The 12,159-nt window shown below is 46.3% G+C and overlaps 1 protein-coding gene across 2 annotated transcripts in view; it reads right to left on the bottom strand.

The window, feature by feature from the left end:
• Positions 1 to 11,209, bottom strand: part of SPG7 (SPG7 matrix AAA peptidase subunit, paraplegin) — a 32,222-nt gene extending 21,013 nt beyond the window's left edge. The window contains exons 1-5 of one of the 2 annotated variants that reach the window (XM_074912949.1): positions 10,890 to 11,209; positions 9,410 to 9,519; positions 7,986 to 8,075; positions 2,995 to 3,245; positions 1,872 to 2,011 (exon numbers count right to left, since the gene is read on the bottom strand). In XM_074912949.1, the coding sequence (XP_074769050.1) occupies positions 1,872 to 2,011; positions 2,995 to 3,245; positions 7,986 to 8,075; positions 9,410 to 9,519; positions 10,890 to 10,981 (683 nt within the window). In that variant the 5' untranslated portion in view covers positions 10,982 to 11,209. Of the gene's footprint in view, positions 1 to 1,871; positions 2,012 to 2,994; positions 3,246 to 7,985; positions 8,076 to 9,409; positions 9,520 to 10,852 lie in introns of both variants that reach the window. The other variant, XM_074912948.1, reaches the window with a different exon arrangement.
• Positions 11,210 to 12,159: the final 950 nt, after the last annotated feature.

Raw genomic sequence — 12,159 nt, 5'->3', positions numbered from 1 at the left:
TGCAAGCTCTGAACAAAGGATGCTTTCAACGGGAGGAAAAAGGATCATACGTCAGATGACAGGTTGAGATTTGTGGGACTCTGTTCTGCTTCACATGCCTGTGAAATCATCTGGTCTCACGCCTTTTGCATCTTATCTTCAAACTAGAAGTGCGTGTTCCATTTCTCAGAGGGATGATTTACCCACATGTGCTATATACCCAGCTGCATTTGTTTCTCCTCAGTGAGAGATCCTGGGCAACACTGGGAACTGAAAGTCACCTTCAGCTTGTCAACTATGCAAATAGGATTAATCCTGAAACACATCAAGTGCCCACATCTCAGAGTAAACTGAATCCAAGCTGCAAGAGCACTGCACCTCGCAGGTTCCAACTCCAGACTGAAATCTCCAGACATTCATCAAGTCTCCTGAAAGACTTCAGACCCTGTATCTCTTAAAAAAAATAATCAATCTCTTTCAGGTGCAGGGGAAGCAGCTTGTGTTTGTGGCTGACTAACTGTTCTGTCTACTCTTCCTGTTACACACAAGTTGGAAAAAATTGGCAAGTTCTGAATTTCAGCTAAAGGTCTCATACTGCATGATCAATTAAAAAAGTTTATTTTCATATAAGCCATGTATTAAAAATGTGTAAATGCTGTTCAGAGGATAAAAACCAGTTAAGGTATCCATTCACATACAACCATGACATTTATTTCACATTTTTAAGATGTCTGGGAGGAAGAATTACACACACTGGCCACCTCCAGTGGGAAAGCCAGTGCACTCTAATCCCTGGGAGCTACCACAAGCAGATGATGTGCTCTGTGTGGTGCCCAGGCCATCTTGGAAGGGAACTGCTGTGAGGAATTGGGATTTCTTTACTTAGCAGACAGGACTTCTGCACTACATCTCTCTAAGCACTTAGTTGAGAGCTCTCTAAACGCTGGAGCCTCTCCCTACACTTAGGAAAAGCATCATCCTACACCAGCATAGCAGCCAGCAGTGATGGAGGTGGACTTGTTCAACAGCCCAAGGAGGGAGCTTCACAGGTTTGATTTGTACTCCGGACCCCAATAAACCATGTTTTGCAAAAACAAGCTGCAAATAAGCCACTCCTGCAGCAAACAACCACAATAGTATATCATATGGAAGTGCAGAATAAAGCCTAGCCAGTGCTTTATAATCTTTTGACAGATCTTCTTCTGCTCATTATAGCTTATTTCAGAATTAAAAGCTTTGAGCTTTTTTTTTTTTGTTTGTTTTAAGCAAAGGATCTTGGTTTCAGGTCACAGAAGTACTGCCCTCATTGAGATTTTTGTATGTTAGCATTAGAGCTGCTCTGCTCAGGACATGGCTCACAGCTGGAGCCAGCACCAGCGCAGACTGTCCTCTGATCTACAGCTGCTGGAGAAGCAGGTTAAAACTAGGTGTTTATTTTTTACAGACTGAACCACCACCACAGGCCTTCCTCCAAGGATTTTATCAGGGGAAGGCTTGCTGCACCACCAGCATTCTCCACAGACCAGGGTGTAACATCACTTGTTGAGTCAGGATTTCTATCACCTTCTGCACTTGAATAATTCATTATAAGGACAAAAAGTGCTCAGCTACACCAAGAACACAGACTTCCTTCAGACTTGCTGATGCTGACTTGAAACACTTTAGGGTGTTGCATGCTGCAGTTCCAGACACCTTCTTAGGACCTCCACTTTTGAAACGTTAAGGCACATCCAGAGCACGCCTGTTTCTGAAAGATAGGGCAAGCGCTCCAAAACCGAGACTGCTTTTTTGTTCTATATATAATAACATTTAGCTGAAAATGACTTTTCTCTCCAAGAGAGGAATGCTGCCACCAATCTAAGACCAACAGCAAGCACAAATTTGTATCATACTTTCCATAAAAGCCAGGATGTTTGTAGGAAACGGGGATTCTCTCTCTCTCATCAATATTCAGCTCATCCTCCGCAGCTCTCAGCTTTTCTTCAAATTTGTCGATGTTTGCCACCCGCATTGTGTACACCAGGGTAACGTTCTGGGGACACGCAATCAAAAGCAGCGTGTAAGTATCATCATATGAGGATACAGCAATGAGCACAAGTGCACAACACGGACAAGTCAGATAAAGTCAGCCTTGTGTTACACCTCTGATGCTGTATCAGTGAACTCATGAGCAACTAAGTGACACCAGAGCTCCAGATAAACTTGGGAACACCTCTAGTCTTTTCAGCACCTTCCAAAAGCATAAAAGTCAAGAGCTAAGTCTCCAGAAACAAGGAGATGCAATAACTTTGGAGGTAAACCGAAGGATGGAGTTAGTGTTATAAACCCAGTGGTACTGACACCTTGGGCTCAATTTTGTTCTATATATGGAAAACTACATCATGGGGAAGGAGGCGTCTTGTGCTCCACTTGGACTTCTTGGATCTCGTTTCTCTATCAGTCGGAAATTAATTTCATCCAGCAGTTTGCAAATGGATCGTTAAGTCACTGAAAAAAATGGGATATAGCCAAGAACAGTATTTTAATCTCTCAAGCCAGTTTGTAATGATTCTAAGTGGCACCTCCTGGAAGGAAAAGAACATGATCAAACTCTGCTTTGTTCCCATTTTGGAAGATTTAGGAAGGAAGTCTAATGGAGTTTGACAGAACACTCGAAACTAAAATCCAAATAGGGGAAAGGTTTTGAAACAGGACATAGTAATAAGAGTTTACAATCTTCTAGACACCTTCTCACATAGACTGAGCCAGTAGCAAAAACTATAGAATTTTTCCAGCTTTTTAGACATATGTAAAGTTTTCCTCCAGGCTATTATTATTTTTTACAATTGAAACTAGAAGTCTAGTTCCCAGGTTGATATGAGTAACAGAAGTCATTTAACTTCAAATACAAGAAAGAGAAAAAAATAACAAAGAGCAAATTTACCAGCTAGAGTTTTACCAAACATATATATTAGTTTAATTATGTTCCACAGGGTAATCTAAGATCATTCATTCCAACTGCAGAAAGTCACTCACAACTTGTCCATGTGGAGTTCCTCCTGGGTGCAGATAAATTTCCACAATATCGCTCTCCGGCACCACTTCGATTCTCTGGACCTCCCCCTTTGCCAGCATCTCATTCAAAAAGTAGTTCCAAGAAATGTTGGTCCCTTCTTTGTTGTCTCTGACCGTGAATCGAAACATCAGCAATATGAAAGTTACGATGAGGAGTGCACGTAAGCGTTCAAGATGCATCTGATTTTCCCTTTTTCTGCGTTTCTCTTCCTCTTTAGAAAAAAAAGATAGAGAAGAAAGATATGAGCATGTAATTGCAGAGCTTTCTGACTCAAAGAAGGGACAATGAAATGACAAGGACTAACACCACAGTTCCTTTTGGGGTTTTTTGTTGCATGTTTGGTTTCTCCTGAAGGACTAGACTCAGAAGCAGTACCTCACTTGCACTGCACAGGCAATTTTCTGGCTTGGCTCACAGAAGAGGCCGTGTTGCTTGCCCATGGTTACACAAGTGAGTAATTTTTTTTGGATTGCATGTCATTCCCAGACCTTTCTGGCTCCCAGACTGTCAGACCACAGGGCCTCAGCAGTACACGTGAATCAGCACCAGGCCAAAAGCCTGGTTATGAAAGTGCAAGCACCCAGGTGTAAACTTAACAAGTTGCCTGGAAGGAGGTAAATTTTGCATCCTGCTAGCCAGCAAAAAATCTGCTTGCACCACATTGCTGTGGCTATATTCAGCTCTTCCCTCATGCCCCAAAAGCCCTGCACTGAGGCGCTGTGTACACAGAAAAAGTGATGGAGGATCACCTCTTCCATTTCAATCATTGCTTCAGTAAGAGGAATTGAAGCCTCAGCAAGCCCCTCACTTCCAGAAGTTACTGACTGTACAAAGACAGGCAGCAATCTCAGGCATATTTTGAAGAGCTCTGGTCAGCATTTCCTGTTTTAAGGCAGTCTAATCCTGGGGCAGGAGACTTCAGATGGTCATAGCCCACTAGACCCATTACAATCCCACCAAATGTCATTCTGTTCTAAAGTGAGAGACTATTTCATTTGACTAATGTGGATATAGGCCAAGTAAACCTTCGTTGCTAAAAATCCAACTGAGGCACAACTGTAGCCCACTTCTACATAACGTGCTTCTATACCGCCTAGTCCTCAGGCTGTTGCTAACACATCCACTGGAAAATATGAGGAGTAAAACCATAGTGTCACTGGTAAGTCACAGGGCACAGCATTTGAAGAGATAATTGCTTCCTGGTGAGCTCCTGATCTGCCAGCATCCTGTATCACGAGACCAACAACGTTTCTACCACCTGAGAAGATACTTGCAGTCGCAGTGAATCTGAAATAGCACAGGAGAGGTGATGTGCAGCTTAACTATGCACAGAAATATGCTGAAATCAATCTCACCATCTTAACAAAGCTGTGCAGGTTTTTTCCCATGCTAGACAGCTAAACTCATGTTTAAAAAGGTTTGATAATTTGTCCACATTAAGGATCTGTATCAGAGAGGGGTTCCCATGCTGCATGTGCTTTCCCCCGTGCCTTTACTGTACGAGTGACACACTGAAGCGATGACGTGAGGAAAAAGGGATGGCTTACTTCAAGTATTTGCCACCAAAGCTTTTTTTCCAGACTCCCAACATTTCTTGCACTTCAGAGGCAAATTTAAAATCCTGTGGTCTGCAAAGAACTGCCACAGCTCAGTTCAATGTCAACTGCTAGCTAGTGTTTGAGTTAAGATTACAACAAATATTCCCTCCTCTTTCCACTCATATGTGGATGGTCTCGATATATAATTTAGCACTTGTTCTTGATATACAATTTAACACCACCAGCAGCATGGCATACATAAATACTATTCTACACCCAGAAATAAATTAATTCTGTGCCACTGGACTGGTAGTGCATCTGCCTGCTGCAGCCCTGATTCAATTTATTTGCAAATTCATAACAAATGTTCTGACACTAGCATTTATCACTAGGCACCAATTAGACCCTACACACACTGCAACAAAACTAAGGGACAAACATATGACCCAGTCAGATGCTAAAAAAAGTATTCTGTCCTTCAGATACGCAGCATCATTTTTCACTTGTTTCCCAGCTCTGCTCCACATTTAACAGGAAAGGCTTGTTCTTAAATAGAAACAATGCAGCTTTTCAGATAAGGTCATAATTTCAAAAGACGGTGACAAGCTCAGACACTGCGTCCAGCCCATCCACTTTGTTCTTCGATGCCATCTCTTCACTCCTGCTATCTGCTAGATCCAGCTTTATTAGAACAAAGCAATTCATCACAAAGCTGCAGGATGACATCCACTATAGTCTTATTAAAGAAAATTAAAATCTAGTATGATAGAGGCCTTAGTCTGGGCCATATCCTGAAAAGCTGAGTAAGTCCTAAATAAAAAGATTCTATAGAGAAAAACTATTCTCGAAAAGTGAGTACTAACAGAAAGAAAGTCCGTCTATCGCTGAGCAAGTTCCTTGGAGATGTCAGAATCAACTACTGCTAAAGCACTTCTCTGTATTAAATTTCAGACAAAGTGAGGATGTATATAATGTGTTCTAAAGCACACATGAGGATACAATCACAAAAAGGTCACCACAGGGTAAAAGCTGGCCATTAGATATCTAGACACAAACAACTTCTCTGGTTTCTAGGAATTAGACTTGTCTAGGACCTTTAACCTACAGCTGAATAATTTCAGGAAAAAGTACCATTTCTAGAAAGCTAGAAGACAACGTAAATCTTTCTTCTACTCTGCATTTAATTAAGGACAAAATCAATCTATTTCTAAGCCTATGTAAAGTCTGACTATCTTTACAGTACAACATTCATATCGTACCATAAGCCACCCCACAATATTCCGTAAATGAGAACCAGTAACTGGATGTGACACTTGCGAGCAACAGCTGTGGGAATACTTCCAGCTTTTTAGTCTCAAAAAGCCTCCGTGAAGCAATGATTTGCCATTAACCCCAAATCTGAACTCTCCGATTAAAATCTTGCAAGGCTGCAGTGACAGTCTGAAGAGTTCTTGTTAATAATTACTGCAGAGACGAGTATTCCCCTGGAGACACGGGGTAGCGTGCCACCTCCCAAAGTCAAGCTATCCATTAATCACAGGAAAAGAGAGGCCACCGAACACGGCATGTTACTGTTTACTAATTTTAACAGCTACACTACTACTTCAAGGCGCTGTGCTCGCAGTCACCCTGTGTGGTCTTGCAAACACCAAGGGCCCCAAGCTCTAAGCTCCGACTTCCCTAACGAGGGCTCCGCGACTCCTGCACTCCCATCCCACTGCAGACTTCAGCCCAGTTAAAGGGATCAAACAGGCAAAACCATGGATCCTGCCTTAAAGAGGCTGCAGTGACATGACTCAGGCTAAAAGTCAGCAGCAACTGACTGCTTTTACTTCAAAAGTTAAGTTAGTCCAAGCTGATTCAACCATTATGTTTAAGCACAGCAAAGGAAAAGCCCGGCTACTGCACTATTTGATGGCACCTAGGTAAAAGTTTATCACATAATTCATAAAACTGTATTACAATCGGTGTGACTTGACCATGACCCTAAGTGCCTTCCAACTCCCAGGACAAAGGTCTGGAGCCCTCCATCTCCAGCTTTATCCCTCACTCAAAGGTCCAGGAAACAAGCAGCCCAGCAGACATTCACAAACTCACTCAGATCATCACCAGCCCCCACAAGCATCAACTAGTCATCAAAGGGCGAAAACATGCAGGTCTGTTACACTTCTGCAGGGGTGCTGACAAGGCAGAAGGAAGAGACCTTCACCTGAGCAGCTTCTGGCACTGCCCCCCCTCCCCGGCCAGCAGATACAGGCCGTGCCATCAGCTGTGGGAACTCACAGCTAAAAATCTGCACCAGAGTCTGAAACATGCCTTAGCCAGAGCCTGGAAATCTCTGAACACACTTCAGTTCTTGGGAGGCACGTACTCACAAACAAGCAAAGAATTTTCTTTACAGCAGTGGAAGAGTCAAATTACACTTTTTAAATGGAATGCAGCTGTTGTCAATCTACAAATAGCAGGAAGCTGACAATACCAGGACTTGAAGGGATGCCCACAAATCCACTTGTATTTGAAAAATGTTTGCTGAAAGCCTACTGGTAGAGGATAACAACAGTGCCTTCTACAAGGATCAGAACACTGCCCATCTGAAGTTATGCACAGTTTTTGTCTAGTGCACTAAAGTTATTCCCCTGCACCCCCACCTCCCGTTAGTGTCTTTAAACTCCTCACCCCCTTAAGCTTAAGGTACAGAGAGGGCACTCCTCCACTTCTCAGCATATTCTGGCACACCACATAGATCCCTAGGTTCCTGAACACATTTAGTGAAATAAAACTCATTTCAGAAAGCTCTGTACAGCAGGATGCCTAGGGCTTAGGCAGTATAAGACATGCAAAGAACAGTATCTAGGAAGACTGGTTTAAAAAAAATATATATTCTGAGCAAGTGCCTTCAGTAACACAACTAAGAACTGTTTAAAGAATCTGTTTTTAACTTTGAGCTCTGTGGATCACTAGAAGTAGAGACACATCCACAGTGAAGGTAAATGAAATGAAAAAACAACCTAGAATCCAGCTTAAAGAACCGAATTTAGTTAATATGAGTTTATTAAGTCAAAATGCTCGATAACAAAATCTCCAACCCAAAACTCATTATTTAATACTACTGCTCCCCTTTGTAAAGGAGCAAAACTAAGGGAAACATCAATGACATTATTTGCACAGGATGCAAAGCAGCAGAATGAGAATCAGTTTCCTGATCTGTCTTATATCTGAGTATTCCATCATCTAACCCTAAATACTGCTTCAAACTTGTTCTTAGCCATAGGCTTGCAGACGTGCTAAACTACACGTACAGGTTTACAGTACCCAGAGACGGAAGCATTAAGGTGGATCTTCCGTGCTGTCTACCCTTACCCCTCACACACGCACGGCTCGTTTCATTCAGTATCTTTTCAGCACATACATACCCTCCTCCTCCTGCGGAGATTTCTTTTTGAATCCTCCATTCTTCTGGTTACTCCTTTGAGAGCTCGAAGTAGTAAAATAGTAAGTGCTACCTGCAGGCAAGCAGAGTTAAGTAGTTACTACCAGAAGACCTCAGGAAACAGCGAGAGGGGGCCCGAGGATGGCAGGAACCCCACGTGATCTCCAACGCAGAGAAAGCAGAGCTGCACATCCACCCAAGCACACAGCTTCGTGTGCCAAGGAAATGGGGCAGCCTCGCCAGAGGGAGCAATGGGAGGGACAGACTCCTTCAGTTTCCTTATGTAATATGTATTTTTTTGACAACTCAATCAAGATATGGCTTTGTGCAGAGATCATTCTAATGTGGCAAAGAAAATAGTTGAGAGAAGTGTCTTCAGTGTCAAAACACGTTCACATTTCCCAAGGCATAAACCCACAGTTAACACTGGTATGGTCAGTGAAGAACTGCCTCACATGAGGAACTGTGAACGCTTATGATATATACGTATATGCTGGAGTTAAATTCAGGTTTCTCAGTAAATTCTGTGAGGATACTCTAATAAAAGCCAACAAAGTAAGGCTACAAGTAGTCAGACTCACAGTTGCTGCTACAAAACAGTAGGCGAAGACTTTTTTGCCAGAGAAATGCAGAAAATGCAGAAGGAAAACTGGCTTGAGGACAGCAGCTTCTACCTCCCACGGTCATTTTCATGAAGGCTCCAGAAAGAGAAGTAAGCCCAGAAACTCTACTGCTTGTCCCCTGCTAGCTCTACTAGGGGATTCACTGCCATTTGAAAGATTATACATATAATTTTATTTCAACTTTAAAAAAAAAGCCCACCCTCTCAAAGGTAAAGTAGCCCAAGCTCACCTGGCCCACACTGGTCAGAACAGCTGTGACCAGTTTTGTTCAAATCTCAAAGGCATCAGCAAAGTCATCTTTCCAATTTGAAGAGCATAGCAAAAGGAATAATTACCTTTGTTTTACCTTTCTATGATTTTGCTCTAAGAATTCAGATAACATTTTCTAGCATACACTTGTAACTTGTTCCAATGCAAAGCTTTCAGCAAGGTCAAATGATGTGATTTCTGACAAAGGTGAATGACATTTTTGTCTTAGGCTTTGCTAATGAGACAGAGACAGATTCTCTACTCTAAAGTCTGCAGTTTTAAAATTAGCTTTTAGGACTAATGACTCAAGTGCTTACTTAATCACAGTGAGCTCCATGCGGAAAGGTGCCATTGTTCATCCCTGTGACCAAACAAAAACCTAGAAACCCTGAAAATTTGCACAGCTCCCAAAGCCAAGAATAAAACAGCTTTGAGTTTCAGGAATGCAGGCAGGGAAGGTAAGGAAAGGTCAATACTCTTACTAAATAAAACCTCTTCCCCTCCTTTGCCTTTACAGTTGCTCTTTGGGACTCACCTAAGAGATGCCAAAGCCTGACTGGATCTCGAATTATCTGCTGTTTCACCAGGACTCCACTGAGACTTTGTCGTGTGGGGGAAAGTGTTTGTGACAGAAGGCTCTGAGGAAGAAGATAAAGAAGAAAAAGACAACTATTGGAAAAGTACTGACTGCTCAGTCTTTCTGTATGCAATGAGACCAAGATTTCTAAAAGTGAAAATTCTGTGGGTTAAGTTGCAGAACCAGCAGCTGGGAGACCTGAATGTTCCTGGTTGTGATGTGGACTTGCCATGTGACTTCAAAGATGCTGTTTATAACCCAGTTGAAAGAAAGGACATGTATAAATAGAAACATATACCCAAAACACTCGAAGATTTTATCTTTTTTCCTCCCTGTATCTCTGTTCTTCACTCCAAAGATATGTTAAAAGTCAGTTCTTGAAATTTAAAGACACCCTCCCACAACGGGAAATCTTAAGGACAACTGCCGTGTAACCCTGCTGCACAGGGACAACGCAGCTTTTTTCCTTGTCTCACCACCCCTCTACTGCAGCAAACCAGAGACAGTGACTAGGCTGGAATCTCACCCTTTTTTTCTGGTTTGCTGGGCACCAACACAACAGCTTGTGCTGGGCCGAGAGGGTAACCTCCTGGGATCGATACTTTCTAGAATAGAACAGCTTAGACTCGTTTAAATTGACCACAGAAAAACCTGGCGTGATTCACAAAGCAGTCCCACAATTGTTCTTCCTCCACTGCCTACTTGAACTGCCAGTGCTTTTTCACTGCACTGAAGAAAACCACAAAAAAAAAAAAGTCTTAAATCATGTTGGAGGCCTCGTTTAAACAAGAACCTTGCCTTCTGCACTAAGGGCTGTACTGGCGAGCAGTAGCACAGCAAGATGGGGAAAATACATCTGTGGTGCACACCAGTGTGGTGAGTCCTTGTATCACAAGGAATGCAAAGAGCCAGCACAAAGTTAGAAAGAAACCTTTAATCAACATTTTGTTGCTTATGACAGCCTAAGTATTCTCTTCATATGGTACCTCCCCACACGTTACCACTGCACAGCGCTGAAATAACGGGCCTTTGGGACGGTCTGACCGGAGAAACCCTCTAAGGAAAGCCCTGTCTCGACGCAGGAGCCCGTTTAAACCCAGAGCCGTGAGGGCTGACCCGGCTCCCCCCTCCCGTTCTCCGGTGCTCCCCACTCCCACCAGGCCGGGCCGGGCTCGCCCCGGGGGGACGCTGCCTGCCGCGGGGAGCAGAGATGCCCGTCAGCGCCCGGGAACGCCGCTGAGGAGGCGAGAGGCTCTGTGAGGCGGCGGCACCGGGGTGCTCCGGCGGGGCGGGGCCCAACCGCCGCCGGGGCCTCCCCGCTCGGTAGGACCGGCAGTCCCCGCCCGCGCTCGGCGCTGCACTCCCCGCCGCGCCCTGCCACCGCCGCCACCACCCCGTTACCTGCAGGCCGCGTCCCGCGCCGAGGGCACCGCCACCGGGCCGCGGGCGAGCCCGGGCCCAGGCCGGGGTGGGCGGCGGGACAGGCCGCCGCCAGCAGCCGCAGCGCCCCCGGAGCAGCAGCAGCGCCATGACCCGCCCGCCGTCCCCGCTCCGCCCGGAGAACCTCCGAGGGGCGGCGGCAGCTAGCGAGCACCGAGGGGCCGCTGCGGGGAGGGCCGCGCCACCGGGCCGCTGCGCTCGCCGCCGCGCCGGGAGCCGGAGGCCTCAGCGGGAACGGAAGTGCTCGGTGAAGAGCGAGCAGCCATCTTGGAAAGGGGCCGGCGCCGGCGGGGCTGCCATGCCTCAAGATGGCGGGCGCCACCGTCAGCGGCGGGGCGGGGCTTAGCGGGCGGCCGTTGGCCCCGCCTCCGGCCGCGCGGGGGCTGCTGGGCCGGCCCGCGCCGTTACCGCGGCAACGGGGAACCCCGGCGGCCGCCGGCCCCTCTCCTGAGGCCCGGGCCGGGCCCTCGGCCGAGCCCCAGCCCCGCCAGGGGCCCCGCGACCCGGCCTTGGCCCGGCCCAGGGCCCGCCCAGCCAAACATCCCCGCAGCGCGGCCGCGGCCAGGCACGTCCCTCGGCTCTGCCTTGGCCGGGGCCCAGCCCGGATCCTGCGGCCTGGCCTTGTCCCGGCGCCCCCCAAGACCAGCCCAGCCCGCCCCCCCAGGCAGGCTGCCTTCTGCAGACGAGCCCCAGGCCAAGGTCTGCCTGGCCGAGTCCCCTGGAGCAGACAGCTCCCACAACCAGGCCTTGGCTAGGCCCTGCAGTGCAGGCAGGGCCCCCCAGCAGATTTAGGCAGGAGGAGAAGAAACACCCGGGAGGAGCAAACAGGTTCCTGCAGGCACAGGAGAGAGGCTGCGGCCACCCGCTGTCGCTCTGGAGGCATGGCTGGCAGGAAGCTGGTGGTGCCAGTCTGGTGGTGTGAATACACAACTAGTCCCACTCTGGGATTTTTATCACTCTTAGTGTCATATGCCACATAATTCTAACGGCTGGGAAGTTAGAAACAACCTCTGCAATCTTAGATTCAACAGAGAGGAAAGAGAGCAGCTCCCTCCCTTGCAGCTGTTGCTGAGGAAGACCCCTTCTGATAGCTCAAGGTACGAATTACCTTTGATAGAAAACAACATTTAGTATCTGCAGCTGAGCGTGATGGATTAACAGCTACACTCAGAAGTAAAATGAGTGAACAAATACAGAGACATTTATATGTTTGCTCTTTGTCAGGCAGGTTAGTTGGCTCCTGTGATCTATCTTCTGTGGAAAAGCCA

The sequence above is a fragment of the Athene noctua genome, chromosome 9 (assembly GCF_965140245.1).
Source record: "Athene noctua chromosome 9, bAthNoc1.hap1.1, whole genome shotgun sequence".
Classification (NCBI taxonomy): Eukaryota; Metazoa; Chordata; class Aves; order Strigiformes; family Strigidae; genus Athene; species Athene noctua.
Note: the sequence above shows the minus strand (reverse complement) of the source record. Positions and strands in the feature narration are given on the sequence as shown.